This window comes from Branchiostoma floridae, chromosome 14, assembly GCF_000003815.2.
Source record: "Branchiostoma floridae strain S238N-H82 chromosome 14, Bfl_VNyyK, whole genome shotgun sequence".
Taxonomy (NCBI): domain Eukaryota; kingdom Metazoa; phylum Chordata; class Leptocardii; order Amphioxiformes; family Branchiostomatidae; genus Branchiostoma; species Branchiostoma floridae.
Genome location: NC_049992.1, coordinates 16592467 through 16613423, shown reverse-complemented (window position 1 = coordinate 16613423; position 20957 = coordinate 16592467). Strand labels below are relative to the sequence as shown.

The 20957-nt window shown below is 39.7% G+C and overlaps 1 protein-coding gene across 21 annotated transcripts; it reads left to right on the top strand.

Moving 5' to 3' along the window:
* Positions 1-897: 897 nt before the first annotated feature.
* LOC118430476 (trichohyalin-like) lies at positions 898-20739 on the top strand. Of its 21 annotated transcripts, none has more exons than XR_004832859.1 (15): positions 898-1084; positions 5200-5262; positions 5805-5943; positions 9764-9854; positions 10321-10374; positions 10978-11101; positions 11293-11519; positions 11762-11851; positions 12723-12821; positions 13202-13435; positions 14002-14073; positions 15241-15309; positions 15765-16017; positions 18464-18623; positions 19655-19817. XR_004832859.1 is itself a non-coding variant. In XM_035841374.1 (15 exons), the coding sequence occupies exons 1-14, from the start codon at positions 910-912 to the stop codon at positions 18565-18567; spliced, it is 1635 nt and encodes a 544-aa protein (XP_035697267.1). In that variant the 5' UTR covers positions 898-909; the 3' UTR covers positions 18568-18569; positions 19655-19824. The 21 variants fall into 21 exon arrangements, 20 of the variants coding, with proteins under 20 accessions (XP_035697267.1, XP_035697269.1, XP_035697258.1 ...); XM_035841374.1 differs by having other exon boundaries at positions 15765-15858; positions 18464-18569; positions 19655-19824; XM_035841376.1 differs by having other exon boundaries at positions 15765-15858; positions 18464-18577; positions 19655-19824.
* Positions 20740-20957: the final 218 nt, after the last annotated feature.

Sequence of the window (20957 nt, the reverse complement as noted above, 5' to 3'; positions counted from 1 at the left end):
GTTTGTGCAGGATGCTTTGATTAAAGGCCTTGGGATGAGAAGAAAGTGAGGAGTATACAAGTTGGGCTAAAAGTGGCTGAATAACTGAAATGTTGATGTGATTGATGGATATCTTTCATAAGATAACTGAAGATTACATGTATTATTAGATCAGTACATCAAAGATCAGAATTGTTCAGTCAAAAGTGATAAAGATGAAAAATAAAAAGCTAGTTTTTGATGTAATGGTACGTAGTACTTGTGTGAGTGTTTGTGTAACAGTTCTAACACTTTTGTTTATGTACAGTGATAAGAAATGTATCAAAAAGAAATTTGCAGTTAAAAAAACATTTTCACTTATCACAAGTGGGGGAACTAACGTTATAGATTTATGCTGATCTGGGTTATTCTGTGTATTTTCCAAAAAACAAATTTTGGAAAATTCATTAGAAAACAGCAATTTTGGGTGACAAGTTGGTTTCGGACACTTTGCGAATGTCTGGTGCAGTTAGGTGCAGTCCAATAAAATACCTCCATTAAGTTTGATCAGGAAAGACTAATCATGGGTTGGGATGGGCTGTGAATTACCTGTTAGTCTAGTCTGCATACTGTAAATGCAGAAACTTTCGCAGTGGTTTACTGTTCGCGGTTTTGGCAATGGCCGCTTCACCGCGAACTTAAAACCACCGCGAAAAGTCATTTTTCTGGCTAACACGAAATCAAATCCCGCGAACTTTGATGCATTTAACTTTACAGTAATTTGTGATGTGACAAAAACGTGCAGGATGGAAAAGCATCCTTTGGGTGGAATGCGGGTTACAATTTGTTGTTTACAAATGGAAATGTTCAGAAGATATACAACGCATACTGGAATAAGTAATCTGTAATGCCAAATCTGACCGCGGCGGGGCGCTTTTAGAAGTACTGGGCATGCGCGTCAGCCTTCACATCCGCCATCTTGGGCTTGGAAAGAAAACACAGAACACATGCAACTGTCAACAGCACGGAAAAATCCGCAAAAACTCAGAAATGGCGACGTCTATTAACGTCCTAGCTGAGGAGCCTGAACCGGGGACTCTTCCACCACCGGGGAGAGTCAAAGAAGGTGGGTAGAAGTGTTGATATGGCCTGAAAAACGCCGCGGTTTTGCGGGTGGGAAGTCGGTTAGACTAGCAAGTCGCCAAGGCCAAGTCTCTTAATATTTTGGCCTAGTAAAAAGGGAAAACAATAACTTTATATCATAAACTTTACGTCATTGTTAGCTAATGAGCTTATAAACTGAAGAAGTGAGACAAATTACGAATTTAGATATAGCAAACGTAGCCAGTCCACGGCAAATCGAAGTGGGAGGGAGCAAGACGTTATTTCCGGTGTCTATATTTAAGTATAAAAATCACCAAGAAATTTCTTTTCAAGTCTCAACGTCTCTTAACGTATAACTTCAGATAACATTAACTTTCAAATGTGTTGTTTTGCCATGATTATATTCAATGAAATGGCTGAAGATTCGGTTTTCTTTCTATATAGTATATGTATCTATGTTGATATTTGAATGGTTTTGCAAAATTCCGAATTATGTCGAAGTTCATCAAAATATGCAAAGGTTGCGTTTATTTATACTTGTTGACAAGTATTTTGAAACATAAGATAAACTTCTGTATGTATAACTTCTGAGGAGATCTAGGAAAACGGTACTTAAATGATTTGCAGTGCAAGATTTTATGTCATATTAATTTATTACTTATTTAATGATCCATACTATTGATGCTATTATACTACACATTATGTGTCCCAATAGTAGTCATAACTTAATATGAAATCAATGTATTTATCCGTGTGGGTTGTCTGTGTGAAGTTGGGCTCCACTAGCAAAATCAGGTTCAGAGTTTTGTAACTATGTGATTGTCTAAGACTTTAATGATCAATCCAAATGTCAACTACTGTAATATTAGAATGTATGCAGTTGTATCTTTGTTTTCGCCGTAACCGCTCCGTCGTGAATTCATTAGACAGCGAATACATGTCTCCAATTTATTACTGAAGTATAGAATTGTTTCAACTGCAAACTTAAAGAAACATAAAAAAATATTCTACATTCTAGCACAAAATGAAGTGACCTGTGAAAATAAACAAATGCTTGAAAAGCATCATTTTTCACTTCAGTTGAGAATGACCTCAATACTTTTAGAGTCCTACAGTGTGGAACTATGATACCATGGCCACCTCTGCAATCTCTATGCTAGAAACTGCAGGACACACCCATTAACTCAGTGGGAAAGGCCCTCTGGGCTCTGGTTATAGTGGTAGCCTTTTCATTATCTGGCCATTTGGTCCTCTAATCTTTAGACATTCAACATCTGGACACGTCACTGCCTAACTGTATACTGTAAATGCAGAAATGTTCGCGGTGGATTAATGTTCGCGGTTTTCGCGGCGGCCGCTTCACCGCGAATTTAAAACCACTGCGAACATTTTTCCATAACAGTAAGAGACTGCAGTGCATGGTGCTACCGTGAAATTAAAACCACCGCAAAAAGTCCATTTCCTGCTACCGCAAAATTAAATCCACGCAAACTTAAATGCATTTACAGTAATTCCTCTCACTGACATCTGACTCTGGATAAGTCCTTGGTAAAGGACTGCTATAACTATTATGTTCTGTCCCTTGCAGAACTGTTGCAGAACCAGTGTGATTATTGGCTTTTATCCATCACAATTAACATTCCACTGCCACTGACTCCAAGAGGGAGGCAAAAAGTGCCTTCAAAAGTTTGATAATAATGTTACATTGTTTATAAATCCAATATAAACATTGTTATTGGATTAAGTTCCATGTCACTGACTTGTTCTGTGCAAAACAAAAAAGTTGCCTGCCAAAGTTTCAATGCTCCCTTCTGCTACCTTATTTAGATTTACTTAGTTACTAGTGAGTAGTACTGTATATGAGAGACATTGTCCTCACTTTGAACATACACAAATTATGACTTATCTTACATGTACAATGGTTGATGTGAGACCCCAAAGGAAAATTGGTAATCCACGGATTTTGCCGTGGCTCCAAAAACCAATGTTGTGTTGAAATGGTTGCAGCAATTACTGTAAATGCAGAAATGCTCGCGGTGGTTTTATGTTCACAGTTTTTGCGGCGACCACTTCACTGCGAACTTAAAACCACAGCGAACATTTTTCTATTATATTATGAGATCGCAAGTGGATACTGTTTTGGCCCATGGATACAGTGTCTTGCCAAGGGAACATCTAACTGGAGAATATTAATAAAATTATATGTGCCAATAGACAGGAGTATCAATAGTTCAGGCTATGCATCAAAGCCTGTGAAAGGGGGTGTACACAAAAAATATCAATATCTTATTTTACAGAGAGATGTTGATAGAAAAAATTGCAAAAGGAGAGTTGTTGGAAATGCGGGAGGTCTTTGAAAACATTAGGTTCTATGTTTTGAGGCACGCCCTGCATTCCTCCTTATAGTCTAAACCTTATCTCTTCCTGTCAGTAGGATCAGACTTTGTTTACTTCCCGTACAGATGGGAGGGGGCTTCCTTTGGAAAAGAATTATACCTGCTTATTGTTGAGAAAGATGCCAAAATGAGAATAAGAAAAGCCAACATAGATCTGACATCCTTCTAGTTCATAACTTGCATGTTAAAGCACTGGAAATAAATGGGTAATATTTGTGCAGCCAAAATTGGCTGTATTGTACACTAGTATATATATATCATACATGTATTCTGAAATTTTGGATGTCAAAAAATGATAACAGTTTTGTTGTACATTACTCATTTCAAATCTAATTTGTAGAATCTCAGGCTCATATTTTGGAGTAAGGCAGATTAAAGTTTGCACATTTTGCTGACAAATTTGTACTTTATCTTATGTTATGTTTTGTTATGTTATGCCCACCTTAATCTTAAGGTTATGTGCATCAGTGACACTAACAGCATATCTCTTCCCAAAATGAATCTGGAGATGGGTGTTGAGATTGAAGTTGTAATCATACAGACACACCCATATGAGGCCATGACTCTAAATACCACTGGGATGGGTATTGTTGGGCCCTGTCCAAATGAAGTCCTCTGTAAATCCAACCATTCACTGCGCCCTTGCTATCCCCTTGTGAATGTAGAAGTCAACCTTTAGTTTGGCCGTTCTCCCAGTAATTTGACATTTTGGCAAGGACAGAGCTTATCTAATTACACATGTGTGAATCCCTTAGCATTTATTTTGACCTTATCTCATTACAAAAGGGTTTTGGCACTCTTGTATCAACCTCTGTCCCTGTTTCTATTTTTACTAAATAAAATTTAGTGTTCAAATGTTGAACATGTGAACCTTGTAGATCTACTTTTGTTAGGTTATATTGCATTGTCCAAAAAGATGTAAAGGTGTAATTGTAAAACTACCATATCATAAAACACACTGCCACCTTTCCATTATTTATCTTACATTCTCGTGACATGTGGTAATTTCAGGGACAAATGAATTTGAGTGATGATATGAATATTAATGTTATTGATAGCATATGTATTTTTAATTACAATCATACCTGTGCAAACACCTACATATACATAACACATAAAGACCACCTGGCCAATATTACCACTATCTTGTGATCCCTTGGGGTTCATACAAAACTACAAGCAACACAGTCCTAAATCTTACCTATCAGTTAAGTATAACTACAAGATATAATGAACTTCTGTTAGTTAAGTCACAGGTTGATGATCTGAATGCCAATGATATTGGCTAAAACTACACTTGTTTACCATGAATGATGAAAACATAATCTCAGCCACAGTTAGCAACTAAATCAGAAGCTTCATGTACTGTACACCAGTAAAGGAATGTTGTACTGATTTCCTCGGTATACCAAGGTCTTGTTTCCCATATGTTTAATTTGTTTGTTTGCATGTAGTAGATTGGCTGGTTTCCACATGCTACAGTACATGTGCTAGTAGGCATCTGATGGCACTAGCAGGAAGTTAGGTCCCAGTTCCCAGTATAATAGGTTATCTTATTTCCTCATCTTCCATTTTGTGCTATATTTATGTTTCCTGCCTTATGGGAGCCAGTCACATAGAATACATTCAGCAGAATCAGGGAGAAATGCACAATGATACATTAAACAAGAAGTTCACAAAACATAGAAATATCTTTCTGAGGTTTTCCTGTTGATTTTGATTTGTTCTTTTCTTTCTACAGTCCGTAAAGAATGGGCGGTACGGGAGGATGGTGCCTTCGCCATGCAGCTTCAGGAGGAGGAAAGTGAGTACCAGTAATGACATGTTCAGCCGAGACAGGTGTATGGATCTTCAGCATTTACATGCTAGATATTTGATGTTAGAAGCCTTTCAGTTTCAGGAAAATCAAGTTCTAGAGTGTTCATCATTTACACTTGCAAAATGTCATGGGGGGTTCCGTCCTTACGGCCTGAAAAATAGATGGTATCCTTAATAATGGTGTAACTGTACTGAAACACCGAGTCTATGGCAATGATGCCTGTATTATCAGGTAAAATTGCATTTATTAGATTATACACACATTTATGTCATACCTGGGCTGCAAAAACGTTTGATACAAGTTTTATCACACGGGCTTCCTTCGAGTAAATCAAACTATTTCAAATGGGCTGTATACGGCTTGTACCTTGGTTGATACGGAATACACCGTGTTGTATTCTATATATACGTGTATATCAACCTTCTCCTTATTAATAAACTGGCCAGAAGGCTTAATCAGCATGCTTTGGAATCTTCAAAGTTAAAAATGTAATCCTGAAGTAATCATTTGTTGCTTGTGAACCGCAGTCGAGCAGCATTACTTGGGAAACATCAGCCGGCGCCGTACCGTACGGAAGGATCTCGTTGTCGCGAAGGACGTCCAGCACGAAGAGGATCGTGTGGTTCAGGAGGCCCTCATGAAGAGGATCGAAGAACAGCGGAGATTGTAAGACGTCATTGTTTTCTCTTGACTATAAATGCCAAGAAGGAAACATGCTTTGGTCCTAGAAAACTGCCATTTGTCGTATCTATTACTAGTAAATAGTTTGCATTGATTCACAAGTTCGAAATCATTTGGGGGTTACCCAGCAATCATATGCACACAATATAGCTTAGCCATCGAAAAAGGTCATTATGACATTTGTAGAATTCTTTGATCGGTAACGAATATTCTCCCACTTCAATTCAAGTTGAAGACACTTATCAGGGATACTGATGAGAGACTATTTTTCTTAAGACTTAAATAAGAGTGGAACAAGGGCACTGAACTCCATGCCCTGACCATGCCCCCCTTACCATGGGGGGCAGACCACCTAACACTAGTAACAGGCATAAAATTCAGGAGCATTACTACTACCAGTGTCTCTGATACACGCAGCACATTTCGGAAATTCTACAGTTGGGTGTGAAATGGTTGAGCAAGCTGTTCAACCTGAACATCTGGTAGCCTGTGTTAGTGTTACTAAACCTCTTGCTGTTCGGGGCCTGACCAGTAGAAGGGCTTCTAGAAGCTTAATTTAGTTAGACTAAAGGTCTGGAAAATGTAATAGTGAATACTAGGTAATAGTTTATAGAATTGTTACATCTCTGTTAGTTACTGTACAAATGTGTATACTTAAAGGACAGCATCAGAAAATTTTCAATTCTTTATTTTCCAGTAGTTTACTCATTAAAAAGTTGATGTACGTCAATTTTTACATTGATCCGCCTAATATGACCCTGTAGACACGTTTGAACTTCGCGCTCTCCTCCTCTCCCCGCCGCGCTGGCCGATGACGTAATGGCCTCGTTCTGATCGTCTGAGATTGTATGACGTCACGGATCCGAAACTTCTAGCCAGCCATTATGCTCGGTGAACCTCGGTCCTCTCAGCGGTAAATAATCACCCCGCCATTCTGGAGTTCAGTTTGTTGTCATTGAAAATTACTTTCGTGGACCTGTAAGTCGCATTGTGAGCTGTCTACGAAGCCATAGTCCCCGGGAGACTGAACATGAATAAGCTTGCCTGCGTGTGAACCGCGCGGCGACGGAACGAAATCAAAACAATGGTGGTGGGGGAGGTTCACGCACCGTGCCATTCTGGACTATTACAAGAGCGAGTTCGGGTCAGTTCTTACCTTCTCCTTTCCGGACAGCACAGCGATAATTACACGTAAGCTTCCACGAATTTTGGTTGAATTCACAATTGTCCAACTGGCAGGGACATTAAAAAAAATCATTCTCTGACAACATACCCTTGATCGCTACGTATACATATCGAACGATCCCCCTTCCGCGCCGAAACATACATACAGCATTGTTGTTTTTACATACAACACAGGCCGGCATTGTGAATGGCGCGAAATGTCGGAAGAGTCCGTGATTTGTTTTGAATGAACCCCCAGCAATCTCCGCCAAAGCTACATGATTGAAAAACCGACCAGTCCAGATAATTTACCCGAGAAACAGAAAATAAAGTGAGAGGCGAGGCGTAACTCGCACGATCTGTACAAGTTGCGGTGCTATCTGTTTCGGCGCGAAAAGGGGGTTGTTCGATATGTAGCGATCAAGGGTATGTTGTCAGTAGAACAAACGAGGTCTACAACTGTGAATTCAACCAAAATTCGTGGAAGCTTACGTGTAATTATCACTGTGCTGTTCGGAAAGGAGAAGGTAAGAACTGACCCGAACTCGCTCTTGTAATAGTCCAGAATGGCACGGTGCGTGAACCTCCCCAAAAACCATTGTTTTGATTTCGTCCCGTCGCCGCGCGGTTCACCCGCTGCAGACAAGCTAATTCATGTTCAGTCTCCCGGGGACTATGGCTTCGTAGACAGCTCACAACGCGACTTACAGGTCCACGAAGTTAATTGTCAACAACAACGGACTGGCTTCCAGAATGGCGGTGTGATTTCCCGCCGAAGGGACCGAGGTTCACCGAGCAAAATGGCTGGCATGGCCAGAAATTTCAATTCTGATTTGTGACGTCAGCGCGCAGGCAATCAGAACGAGGCCATTACGTCATCGGCCAGCGCGGCGGGAGAGGGGAGGAGAGCGCGAAGTTCAAACGTGTCTACAGGGTCATATTGGGCGGATTAATGTAAAAATTGACGTAAATCAACTTTTTAATGAGTAAACTACTGGAAAATAATGAATTGAAGATTTTCTGATGCTTTCCTTTAAATCATAAACCAGAGATATGATTGGAAAACTGACATACATTGTACACATGTACATGTACATGGTAACATATGGATGGTTCTATGGATAGGAAAGCAAGTGAAATCCCCAATATCCTGAAACACATTTTTAATTACTTCCACCAGTTCTACCAGGTAATTGTAAAGGCAGTACTGTAAAGCTCTTACCCATGATATTGAGTATAAAATGCCAAATTTATTACTTGCTGTCTTTTGTCAATTAAGAGTGTGAGATTGATTTGCCAATGACCCTAGCACATGTTAAGTTGGCAACTGGTGATGTTTTCTTCCGTCTTTGTATATTGCAAAGTGTGATACATTGAAGCCCATGTCTCTTATTACCTCCATGAAATGTCATGGAATGGAGGTTATATTTTCTGTTATGTGTCTCTGTCTGTGTAGATGATTACTCAAGAACGGCTGCATGGATTGGTTTCATATTTGTTGTGTTGGTGGGGTGTGATGAAAGCTCGAATCGATGAGATTTTGGGAGCCGTATCTGTCGTTATAATCGATGTAATAATATCAGAAATCACCCCTATATTTGAGATATATTGGTACAGGCATCGTGCTTTATGTGTTTGTTAATGGGCTTAGCTCCAAGCAGATGGTGAGGTGACGGCTGTTTGGGGAACCCCGAGTTTTTTTAATATGATAATTAGTTTTATTTATGTCTGCTTAGGATATCATGGAGATGTGAAGCGTAAGTATAATTGTAAGAAGTTGAGGTACATTTAACGATAATGCTTAACAGGTATGGATGTCTCACATACTGTACTGCTGATTTGAGTGACATGGTGATTAAAATGCCATTAGGTCCTCTCATCTTAGATGGGTTGGGTGTCAGAAGTTTTATGGGCAATACAGATGTTCTGATTTTGTTACGATAAGGGACAGTTGTTAGTTGTCTCTTTCGTAGCCAATGGTACTTGTTTTTTAGCAGACGGGGTTGGCGCCAAGTATTCATCTTACAGTTGGTGTAGGGCTGTCAGAGGAAAGTGTGCATCTCGTTTTTGTACCGTGTGAACAGCTGATGTTATGACATATTGGTGGAAAATCAAATCACCATCTGACTAAAGTTGGCCACATCCCTTCTTCTTTCTGAGTTTCCCAACTTCCTCCCACCACACAGCTCTGAGGCACATAGTCGAACCTCAATAATGCTGACAACCTTAGACATTTTAAATGCCAAACATCAAGCTTAAGGAACACCACGCTACCATATGCCGTCGACCTCTTAAACGCACATTACACAATTAAGTGTCACATTTTGATAATTACTAATCAGATGGACATCCTCTGTGTCATTAAATAAATACACCACTACTTTCCCATAACATTTATATTATATAACCATTACTCTCAAATACAACCGACTATAAACATACATACCATCCACAAAAAAGCAATAAATATTTCATGGAGGTATGAGGTCCCCGAACTCTAGTTTGATAATTACATCATGTTCAGTTGACTACTTGTTGACTTGTATTAATTTTTGCTCCAATGCATGTGTGTTTGGTAGAGAAGAACTAGACCTTTCAGTTTGTCTGATACAGTTTTCTTCTGTATGTATATGTTGAATAGAGAGGAACTAGACCGAGCTGTTGCAAGTAGCATGCAGGAAGCACTGGAGAGAGAACAGGAAAGGAAGGTCTTCCAAAAGGAGGCAGATGAGGTAAGGGACTGTTACAGATGTTGTATGTGCTTTACAGACATAATCAATCAGACATTCCCCTTACAACTCTCCCATAGATGCTCAATGAACTATCGGTATGTAAGCAGCACCAATACCATAGATTTGATGAATGTACTATGACACTTCTGCTTTCAGTGGAGTATACTTCAAGACAACTGCATACAACACTTAAAGTTTCAAGTAGAAAAGAGACAATGTGGTAGTTGTAATAGTTCCCTACAGTTTTCTGTAAAGCATACATCCACACAAACGGCAAGTTTAGATTCAATTGTAACTTTCACCATTTTATTGTTTGTGTTGTTTTGCTGTGTTGTGTTAATACACAATCAGCAAGTTTAGATTCAATATTGTACAATGTATCTGTCACTGTTTTATTTTTGTTTTGTTTTGCTGTGTTGTGTTTTGTTTTGTTGTGACGGTGACCCATTCTTCCCCCCTGCACTAGTTATGGCTGGCGTCTGAGCTCGATGCACAGAGGAGGCAGGAGATAGAAGATGAGGTTAGAAGTCGTGCCAGAATCAGGGCTGTCTATCAACTCACTGTTCCTCTCTCTCTCCTCCTCTTTCAGCTACCTGACCCATGTGTCATCCTAAACTTGTAACACCATGTAATGCCTGACTCACTCTCAATAGATAACAACTCATTTTTGACATATCTTAAGTCTAAATGATGCTAGGAAGAATATATAAAAAAAGGTGTGCTGTTGATTAAGACTTAAAAGTGAGCATTATTTTGGTACTTCTAACTTTTTTGTTGTAACAACATTATGCATGTGTCAAATGTACTTAAAAAGATGATACATTCATCTCAAAATATCATTGCAGTATAAAATTCTAAGCTATAAATATAATCCTTGCTGCTGGCTCAACATCCTGAGAAGCTGGTCATGTGATGTGCTTCAGCCAATCAACATGCTGTATTTGGTCATGTGATGTGCTTCAGCCAATCAACATGCTTTATCTGATCATGTGGTGTGCTTCAGCCAATGAAGATGCTGTGTCAGGTCTTTATGGATGATGGGCTGTTGCCTTGCTGAAATAAAGGACATTATTCTTATCAGTAGACGTTCCAGAACTTCTCAGACACGCTGTGTTCCTTGCAGGAGTTGGCTAAGAAACTGCAGGACAGGGAAAGAAGACGGTTAGAGAGAATCAGCGCCAAGAGGAGAGAAAAAGCCATGGAGGCAGAGAAGTACCACCAAGATGCTGCCGCTGCCAGGGACGCAGGTCAGTAAAACGGAAAGTGATTGTGTCAATGAAGTTTAGACAACCAGGTCATAAGACATAAGGTACCAACTTGTACGTTGATTAATTCATTTCTATCCACTTACTTGTTTATTTGTATGTATAGTTATAGAAGACCTTATAAATGTCATAGTACATTTGCTGGTGTCAATAGATTCCTTTCTTTCCCCTAGGTGCGTCAGCTGAAAACCTTGAAGCCGACCTACAGCTGATGAAAGTGGGCTCGCCGCGTCGCGCTGTTGAGCTGCCGCCAGAGGGGTACCTGGACGACTTTGTGGAGAACAACGCGGACCCGGGGCTGAACGACGACAGCTGGGTCCCGCCCGAGGAGCGAGAGGAGGGCGAGGGGCAGGCGCAGGCTGATGATGTGGTGGTGCCGCGCCCGTATGAGGCTGACGAGGTGAGCTGGGTACTGTTGTGGAACTTCTCAGACACGCTGTGTTCCTTGTAGGAGTTGGCTAAGAAACTGCAGGACAGGGAAAGAAGACGATTGGAGAGAATCAGCGCCAAGAGGAGAGAGAAAGCCATGGAGGCAGAGAAGTACCACCAAGATGCTGCCGCTGGTGTAAAGATAATCACTGTTAGTGTGAGATGTTATAAGATTGATAGTGTTACCAACATGAGTTATCATTCTTCCCTCAGGCCTTTGCCAGATTCCTGCAGGAACAGGAGAAACAGAACGTGAACGTGTCCAGGAAGGACCGAGCTGCCGCCGCCACAGCGCAAGACGAGGTAAGGCTTACATTGTATGGTGTTGTTAATGTTGGGTGGGCCGACTACTCTCTCTTTGCAGCCAGGGCTGAATTGTGAGGAGCTTACAATAAGTAGAGCTAAACCCCAAGGATCTGGAGCAGTTGACATTCAGTGTTAACTCAGGTGACATCAATACAACAGCAATGGCCCTGTGTGTGGCCAAAGTACTGTAGGTTTTGAACCACTCACACCGGGTAGGACCCCTACTCTTTTCGATAGATGCAGATGGCATGTACATTGATGCAATAGATGCAGATGGCATGCACATTGGACAATATGGCATTTAGGGCTGTGGGTATCGGTACAGAAAATTCAGGTCCAGGTCCGGTTCAGGTCCAAAGGATCAGGTCCAGGTCCGGACCTGAACCTGGACCTGTTTCAGTATGACTCATACCAATGGTCCATTTCACTAGAAAGAAATCTGTTTGGTGGTGTATTAGACTTACACTGGCATTTTAAAATCCTACAACGCTAGCTGCACCTGTACGATTGGCTGTAAAACTTGGTAGAAATTATTATAAACTCTACTCTACTTCACTCTTGTTATTTTTTCCACCTGCAAGCGCCAAAACGTTTGAATGCCTTATAAAATAATCTGTTAAATTTCCAATCGGTCCACCCAATTTTTTCAGGTCTGGTTTTTCTGGACCGGTCCAATAAGAAAAAATGGTTTTGTACCGGTACGCTGTACCGATACCCAGCCCTAATGGCATTGCTGGCCTTCAGAATCCACACAATCTGGGGTTAAACCCCTCACATGTCTCAATGCTGTTCCCTTCCATCCTTGCACTCACGACTGTATTCTGAAGAACTCACATTCACATCCCTCTTATACCTCTTTTTTTTTCAGGAAATAGCCAGATATCTCCAGGATCGAGAAAGACAACTGTTTGTGAAGGGGATACGAGAAAGGGCCAAGATTAAGCACTCCAAATCAGACCATTCCCACGTAAGTCCCATCGGCATATGCACTTTTTGTTTTAGAATTGATATACATCAGTATCTTATGCCAATTTTGCAGCTAAATAAATGAAGTAGGGATGGAGAAGAATTTTATTGTATCAGAACATTACCAATTCGATAGAATGATGATACTGCATCAGTATAAATGTGACTGACATTACTATGTGTTAGAAACTTGATCGTATAGCAAATAAAACATTTTTTCCATCCTATCTTCACTTTTATCTCCCTCTCGGTTTCTTTGACCCAAATCATCTTTGTTTCCCCTTTCCTAAAAATTATAACATCATGGCTGCACCATCAACATTTTGTTATAGAATAGAAAATCATTATATCTTGCTTCAGCATCTTGTTTCATCTCCACAGCTTCAAAATAAGCTACAACAGGATTACAAGAGACAACCATCTGCGCCTGCTAGTAATGTTGTAAGGGGCAGTAGTGGTAGTCTGCATAGAGCAGGTGACTCGGCAGCTGGTGGCTCAGTGATTGGTGCAGCCGGTGGCGCGACGGGCGGTTCTGGAACCGGGTCCCACGACAGACGCGCAGACTCACGAGGATCCAGCTTGGGAAGGAACGGAACCATAAACACAGAGGTGAAGGTATGACGGGCATGTGGTGGTAGAGAAATGTCCTGTCTAGAAGACTTGGTGAACTTCAGTCAATTTTTTTGAAGGAGATAGTATAGGATCCCTTGGGCTCGAAATACTTTTTTCTGCATACCTGCACTGGTGGCATTGAAAATTACCTACACCAGACAAATTTTACCTGCACCACTCTGAATTTAGGAAGTAAGGATCATACTGATATTGTTCAGTAACCATTGTTTTATACTTAACAGTCAATGCATCTAATAACAACAATCCACATGCACCTACACCATAAGATATTTATGTATAAAACCAAGTATATGGACCAGTGCAGGTTAGATGCAGGTAGAAACCAGAAATACCTGCACAGCTCCAATTTTACCTGCACTAACCTGCATATGCAGGTGGTATTTTGAGCCCTGTAAAAGCTACCAAAATATGGTAACAACAAAATAAACAGAAAGGAAGCTGAAATGTTACTCAGCATTTGCTTATGATAAATGTTTGCCGTAACTGTGACACTAAGCTTAACATGCATTTATTGTGTGTATTTGTTTTGTTTGTTTTGTTACTAACAGCCAGTAGGAGGCCTCTACGTTGACCTTGGAAGGCAAAGTCATGACCTTCGTCACAGACCAAGGACAGTCCATGTAAACAATCATGACATTGTCAGGCACTTTCCAACTCTGAAAATCACCCTAATGTATATTGTCTGTAAACATGCATTTTCCAACTCTTAAAACCACCCTAAATATCATGCCTGTAATCATGCACTTTCTAACTATAAAAATCACCCTTAGGCCACACCAATTTAATTTCTTGGTTCACGGATTCGCTCGCTCCTATTTTTTGGAAATAAAAATAAAAATAAAAATTACCACTCAGCAAATTTTCACCATTAATGAAACCATTCAGCAACTTTCTGGTGTAGCAAATCGGCCTTTATATTATAAGCTCCTTAAAGAATGGGTACAGGTGCTGTTACTGTACAATAATAGTGTTTTTGTACTTTTTTCAAGTTGAAAACTTTTTTTCTTTATGTTTTGGATTAGCCGTTACCTTTACCCCAACCATTTTACAATTTTTATTTTTATTTCGCCCTCTCGCTCCATATTTTTTATGAAAAAATCCGTGAACCAAGAAATTAAATTGGTGTGGCCTTAATGGTGTCTATGGTGGAAAATACCTGTACTTTTTAAAAGTTTTTGTCCAGTTATTCTATCTTTCATGCTTCTTTTCAGACTTTCTAACCTTCATCAATGTTTCTGTCACTTTCACTCTGACTCAGTGTCTTGTATATTTTCAAAATGCATGAGTGAAAGTTACTGGTGTTTGTGTACACTTATCAGCACTGTCTTAAAGATGAGCCTCTAGTCAATTGTATTTGACATCAATCAATCAAGTTACAGATTTTAAAGTAAATGCTTCAGCCCAAATGCTTATAAATGTAAACTTAATGACCCAAAATGTCCTGATAAGATCAGCACCCTCTATAACGAATAATTCCAAAAGAACTTACCAGCAGCTCTTCTCAAAGCCAAAATAATTGTCCAACTAGAACAAGAAGAGGGCCGACTGTACTGTATCTGTCCAGCTCTGAATAGCTAATATTTTACGTTGTTAGAATCTATCCAATTTCTTAAGTAACTGTAATATTGCATATCTTATTATCTGGATGTGTAACCTTCATCAATATACAATGTACTTCAAATTTATGGTGGCAGACTATGCGATAGTCTTTAACTAAAGTTTAAGACTTAAAAAGGAGAAAATTGATCATGGGAATCTTTGACACTACAGTTGAAAATACTTTCCAGGCTGTTTCCAGAGTATTGTCCTCATGGAGCTCCAAATTTGGTTCAGGATCAGGGACTAGTAAGACTGAGGTGGTAACAATAAAAAATTATTTTTAAAATTGTGGTGTTGTACAAAGGTAGTTGGTGGTGTGGCTTTTGTCCTCATGACCAAAACAACTGCCTAGCCAAACATGATTGTTTGCAGTTGACCAAACTGGTAGGGACTAACATTTACCCCCCTCCCTCCATCATGTTGCTTGTGGTAGTTAAGGATATCTTACCAGGTCTCACCCATTTACTGGCTATCTGGTCTACTGTGCCAGTGTTGCAAGGGTTAGATTGTGCAAGTCAAGATTTGATGGCATATTGACAGCTACTTCAATCCACTTAGCTAACACTATGGAGATTTGTCTGGTAAAGAAATGTTTAACCTTTTGAAAACAGTGTGTAGAGGTCTTTGGGTGAGAAATATTGGTGACAAAGTAACTGAGGATTTAGTGTAAGTGTATGTATGAATTACTCTTGATCATCTTTCCTTTCCCCAGGCTGTGCGAGATGTCGCTCCGGACTCACAACCGCTCCAAGACGTGGCCGACGCCCGTTCCCGCGGCAACAGCAGTTCCTCCTCCTCCCCACGAGGTACCACCAGCAATGACTCTACACCAAATTTCGAAAATATCAACATAGCCAGTTTGATAGATCCGACATGCCGCGACAGACCGCCCGAACATCTGACCTCCGAGCAACAAGGGGGTCAGCACTGGGTCAGCGTCAAGAAAGTAAACCTGCCGCCGACCGGTAAGGTTTGGTGCCGCCATGGCATGCTACACTGGTCCTAGCACACTACTGGAGCTAGCATTGGTCTGTTTGCATGCGAGCATGACTCTATACTTCCTATAACAAGTGGAAGACACCTCTATGTGCATGAGAGTCAACGTAATACATGCACTTTTCCTCAATAACTTGCTAACAAGAAAAGCACCAATGCTGTGATGTAAAAATGTACAGCAAATATAGCTACTATTTGATTGGAATGCATAATACCTCTTGCACACCTAATTAACAGTCTGGTAATGTACCACTTCATTCTAATAATGTCAATTTGTTGATTAAAGGCACCTAAAATTGCTCATATCTCTTTTTAAAGTTTAAACTCACCTTTTTTTACTACACTCAATGCATGGTGTATATCCAAGACTACATGTAACCCTATTGCATGAGGTAGACTTCTAAAAGCTCACTGACTTTGTAAATTCTTCAGCCAACTCTGCCTTTACACTTGGTGCTCAATGCTAGCTCCAATAGTTTGCTGGGACCCTGAGTGTGTGTGATTGGTTTGGTTTGGTTTCTGTCATTTCACTGAACTTCATTTCCCATTCTCATATTGATCAGCTATTGCCAAATCATCTGCAAATTCTATGGACTAATTGTTGGCTTTTTTAGAAAATCTTCAACTAATACAGCTTATCAAAGGATCTGTTAAGCAAGAATTACTGTTATTTTAAGGTTTGTGGCTTTATGATTTAACCATAGGATTGTGTTGTACATTGCGTGGCATATTTGGGTATTTAATTTTAGTGAATTCTGCTTCATAACAAAACATAATGCCATTAGTTATTGTCTGTCTTGTGCATGACTGTTATAATTATTTAATAACCTCTTCTAACATTGGTAATTAGATATGCTTTCTATCACTATGATTCTGCAGTCATACCATCACAATGTGTTAATGCTTTTCAGCATTTCTAATCTGTCTTAAAAGAATCACAACAGTTTACAGTGACTTTTTGATCACCTACATTTTGTAATACAGCCTTATACTGTCACTATTATGCACATTATATCCATACTCACACTGTACCTAACATTCTTCACTTTTGCCTTCAATCCTAAAAGTGCTCTCTTTCCTTCCAGCTATTTATACTTCTCTGGCTCACTCTTCACATTTGCTGAATGGGCTGTTATCTGCATCCTAAAATATCTTGCTAGATATTAGAAAGAGCATGTCAACATGTCAGTGTTTAGGCCCACCAGAATTATTGTTTAACCCTTCATGTTTACTCACTGTTAAACTTCACAGTTCACAGAGAGCGTAGCAGCAGCATTCAAAGCCACTAATGTCCGTCTTGTGCTTACAGTAGATAATTTATGACTTGTTAAATTGTGTCTGTTTAGTGCTGGCACACTGGATAGCACATTAATTTTGCAACAGAACATGTACCGGTATCAGTAAAGTGGGAATTCAGATTAGGCCTAGGAAAAAAAATGTTGTGTTTCCTGTTTCAGTCCTGAAAAAATTAGGGTCGGTAGGTAGGGATTATCTTCTTTTTTTTCTTGTAATTTTTTTTTGGCTTGCCAAAACTCTAGTGATACATATTACAATACAGTCGAACAAAGTAAACTGAAGTGCATGAGGACACTTCTCTTTTAATGTCAAACTTTGATTTTGTGCACAATAGATACATTTATCTTTCATTAGATAGGACAAGCAGTGTTTTTGCTTCAATAGGAAGCAGGCTCAATAAAAATTCTAACTGGAAACTGTGACTCCTCTGCCCACCCCCAAAAAAAGTCTAGGGTCGGCAGGTTTTTCTAGGGTAGGTAGGGAAACAGGAAACACAACATTTTTTTTCCTAGGCCTTACTGTAGGTTATAGTTGTAAGAAGATAGAGTTGATATACATTTTGCCAACATCTAGCACTAGATACAGTTCTAGTGCATTATGTATTATTGACTTGCTCTTTTGTATCTCCATTCCAAGTCATGCTGGTCATTGCAGTTTGCAAGATTTTGGTGTTTGACAAAAAGAAGTAAAATTGGATAATTGACATTTTATACGGTTTAACCAAACCCTCTTGTACAGGTGTGAAACATCATCGTAATCTGTCATTAGCTAGGAACAGAGAAACAAAGTACATAGAAAACCTCTTGAACAAGATTTCTACATTGTCACTGAAGAAAAACAATGGACCATTTCCAAAATCATATCCAGTTGCTTGCTTTTTAGCGTATCTTATGTCCAACCTTCATCGACGTAACACATATTGTGAGAAAGATAATATGTGTTCTTAGAAAGTTCTAAGAAAGCTTATGCTTCAAGTATGATCCTATGTACATCAATGTTTATCAAAAGTACCAAACTTGCATATCAGTGCCTAAGTTGTCTTAGGAAACTGCACTGGCCAGTCAGTGTCCACATCTGTTTGCATGTACTGACTATCAGACCATCGCCCAATGGATGTAGGTGCTTCAGTAGCGACCAGGCAGGTGTCGGCCTCCACAGCTAGTCTGCAGGCCCGCGGAGGCAGCAGGGGGTCCCAGAAGAAGCCAGGGCTGTTCTCGCTCTAGATGTAACCATGTTTGTAGGCTGTCTTCATTCTCACCGCAGCCTGGGCGCCATCTTGGTTTGTTCAACATGCGTTTCAGTACTAACTGTTGTGAAGTACCAATTACATGTAGTTGGTTGGTCAGCGAGGATGAGGATGATGATAATGGTCAGTAACTACAGGATCGAAGGTGAACCAATCAAGAATGGCATCCAGGTTGTTCGATTTCTCACTTGGCCGCTTTGATTGTATGTGCATTCGGCTCTCATTCATTAGCTAATGCTGCATATGGAAGGAAATTGTTCCCAAGTGCCTTGTAGATATACAGTAGTGGTATATCCCTAGTAGTTAGAAAGCATTCTAAGGTGATGCCTTTGAGAACATTAACAATGATATTTACCACAGCATGGTAGGAAAGTGTTTGTACAATGTAGTAGAAATATTTCGTGAACGTACAATTTGGTACTTAAACCCACAGAACTATAATACTGCACTACACAAGGAAGGATAACAATGTGCTACAATTGTTAGTGATGGTAAAAATTGAATAGTAAGATAGAGAAGTATGCATGTCATTACAAGACATTCATTCATTGTCTTAATCGTTGTTCCACTTAGTACTATACAGTAAGTAGTGTGCTATTGAAGCTATTCTGCAATTGAGGTGTACTGGTATTCTAGACATTTATTCTCTGGGACAGCATCAACAATTTGGGGTCCTTTTCACACTTGGCTTCAATCTGAGTTTAATTTCAGAAAACATTCTGTCCTCCACCACAACAGATTGTAAGCATTACTGTACAATTCCTGCTTTTACATAGGATGGCATTCACTTCTCTTAACTGTCCACATTTCCCTGCAAGACACCTCAGTGACTTACAGTCAAGCGCACCGAAAATATTCCCACAATCTGCCTTTGCACTACATTCATTTTTCACAATATGTATTACCAGCTACAATCTCCACAATGCATACGCTATTAGGCTGCTTATATCATAACACATGTATGTATGTACGCATACAAAACCTGATTTTTGTTGTTATTTTGTTCTTTTCCAACACTGCTTCCTGCACTGCCCCTTTGCCGCCCCTGCGTCACTCACACACAGCTTGCGCTGGTGCGGGTGGGGAGGACGGATTCCTGGGGAGAGACAACGATCAGCCGGTAGTCATCGTACAGGGGGAGAAGAGACACAGCAAGAAGGACAAGAAGAGTTCGGGAAAAAGCTGGTTCAGGAAAGGGTCCAAAAAGGGGGGTACACCAGAGGAGGGTAGCTAATTATTATTGTTCGGTAGGTACAGGGCTTTGTTTTTACTGGGTATGGGTGCACAGGTGCATGTGGTAGCAGATATGTTGGTAGGCTAGGAAGAGGACAGGGTCTGGGTGCAGTTTGGAGACCACTAAGCTGCTAAAAGTCTGCACAAGTACATGAGTAGTGGTGTGTACCGGTAAGCCGAACCGGAATTGGACTTGCTATAAGTTTCGGTTCAAGTCTGGTTAAAACCGAACATGAGTACATGATTGTATGACACTCTAATACCATGTACTACAATTTGATGTAAACTGCATTAACTTTCTGGTTTATAGTCTTACAAATGAATTTTTTGTAAAAGCAAATTTAGAATTTTGTCTTCAAAGTAGATTAATGGTTACGTGTGCAGTGTAGTTAGCCTGCTCTTGTCACTGATGCACCCATTGTCAGATATAAACATAGCCTTGTTCGCATAGTTAGAAACACATGTTTTACCCAACAGTACTTCCATGCTAACTTTTGGAGCTTTATATAGCTAGCACATGATGTAACAAAATTTCTAATCCCAAATTAGATTATTAGAATCCATACTTAAGAATACTTGTGTTTGATAACATTGGAGGGGTATGTGGAAGGATTTATGAGGATGATTTTTAAGCAAGATATTATCTATTGATAGTCGTATGTCAAGATCAATGTAACATGTGAAAAAACAACAAATCCATGAGTATCAACTATTATTAACTCATCCATTCCTAGTATACATTGGCACTGACCCAGCCCATATGTGTATGAATAAATAGCACAAAATAAGTTAAAAGTAATAAACTTCACATCATGTTGATCATGTCTTGTAAAGTTCTTATCATATACTTGGACAGGTGTTTTCCAGATAGATTCTATTTTCAGACCATTGCAAAAGATTGTACAGAAAGAAGACTGAAGAGGAAAATGGCAAAGGAAAACTGGTAACATTTGAAGGAATTTAGTATAAAAGAACAAAAGAAAGGAAAGAAAGCTCTATCTCTACCAAAGAATGGTGACTATCAAAGCATAAATTTACATTCCTGATTTGAAGTTATAACTAGAGAAGATGTTGCTCCCAAATATTCTTAGTATTCGCCAAAAATAGTACTCAAGCAACTGGATATGGTTTGAA

Excerpts from the sequence above, each read along its gene's own strand:
- LOC118430476 (XM_035841363.1), top strand. The coding sequence starts at position 910 with ATGCGCGTCAGCCTTCACATCCGCCATCTTGGGCTTGGAAAGAAAACA. Across the intron at positions 9,855-10,320 it reads TCCAAAAGGAGGCAGATGAG|TTATGGCTGGCGTCTGAGCT; the intron begins GTAAGGGACTGT and ends CCCCTGCACTAG. Across the intron at positions 11,102-11,292 it reads TGCCGCTGCCAGGGACGCAG|GTGCGTCAGCTGAAAACCTT; the intron begins GTCAGTAAAACG and ends TCTTTCCCCTAG.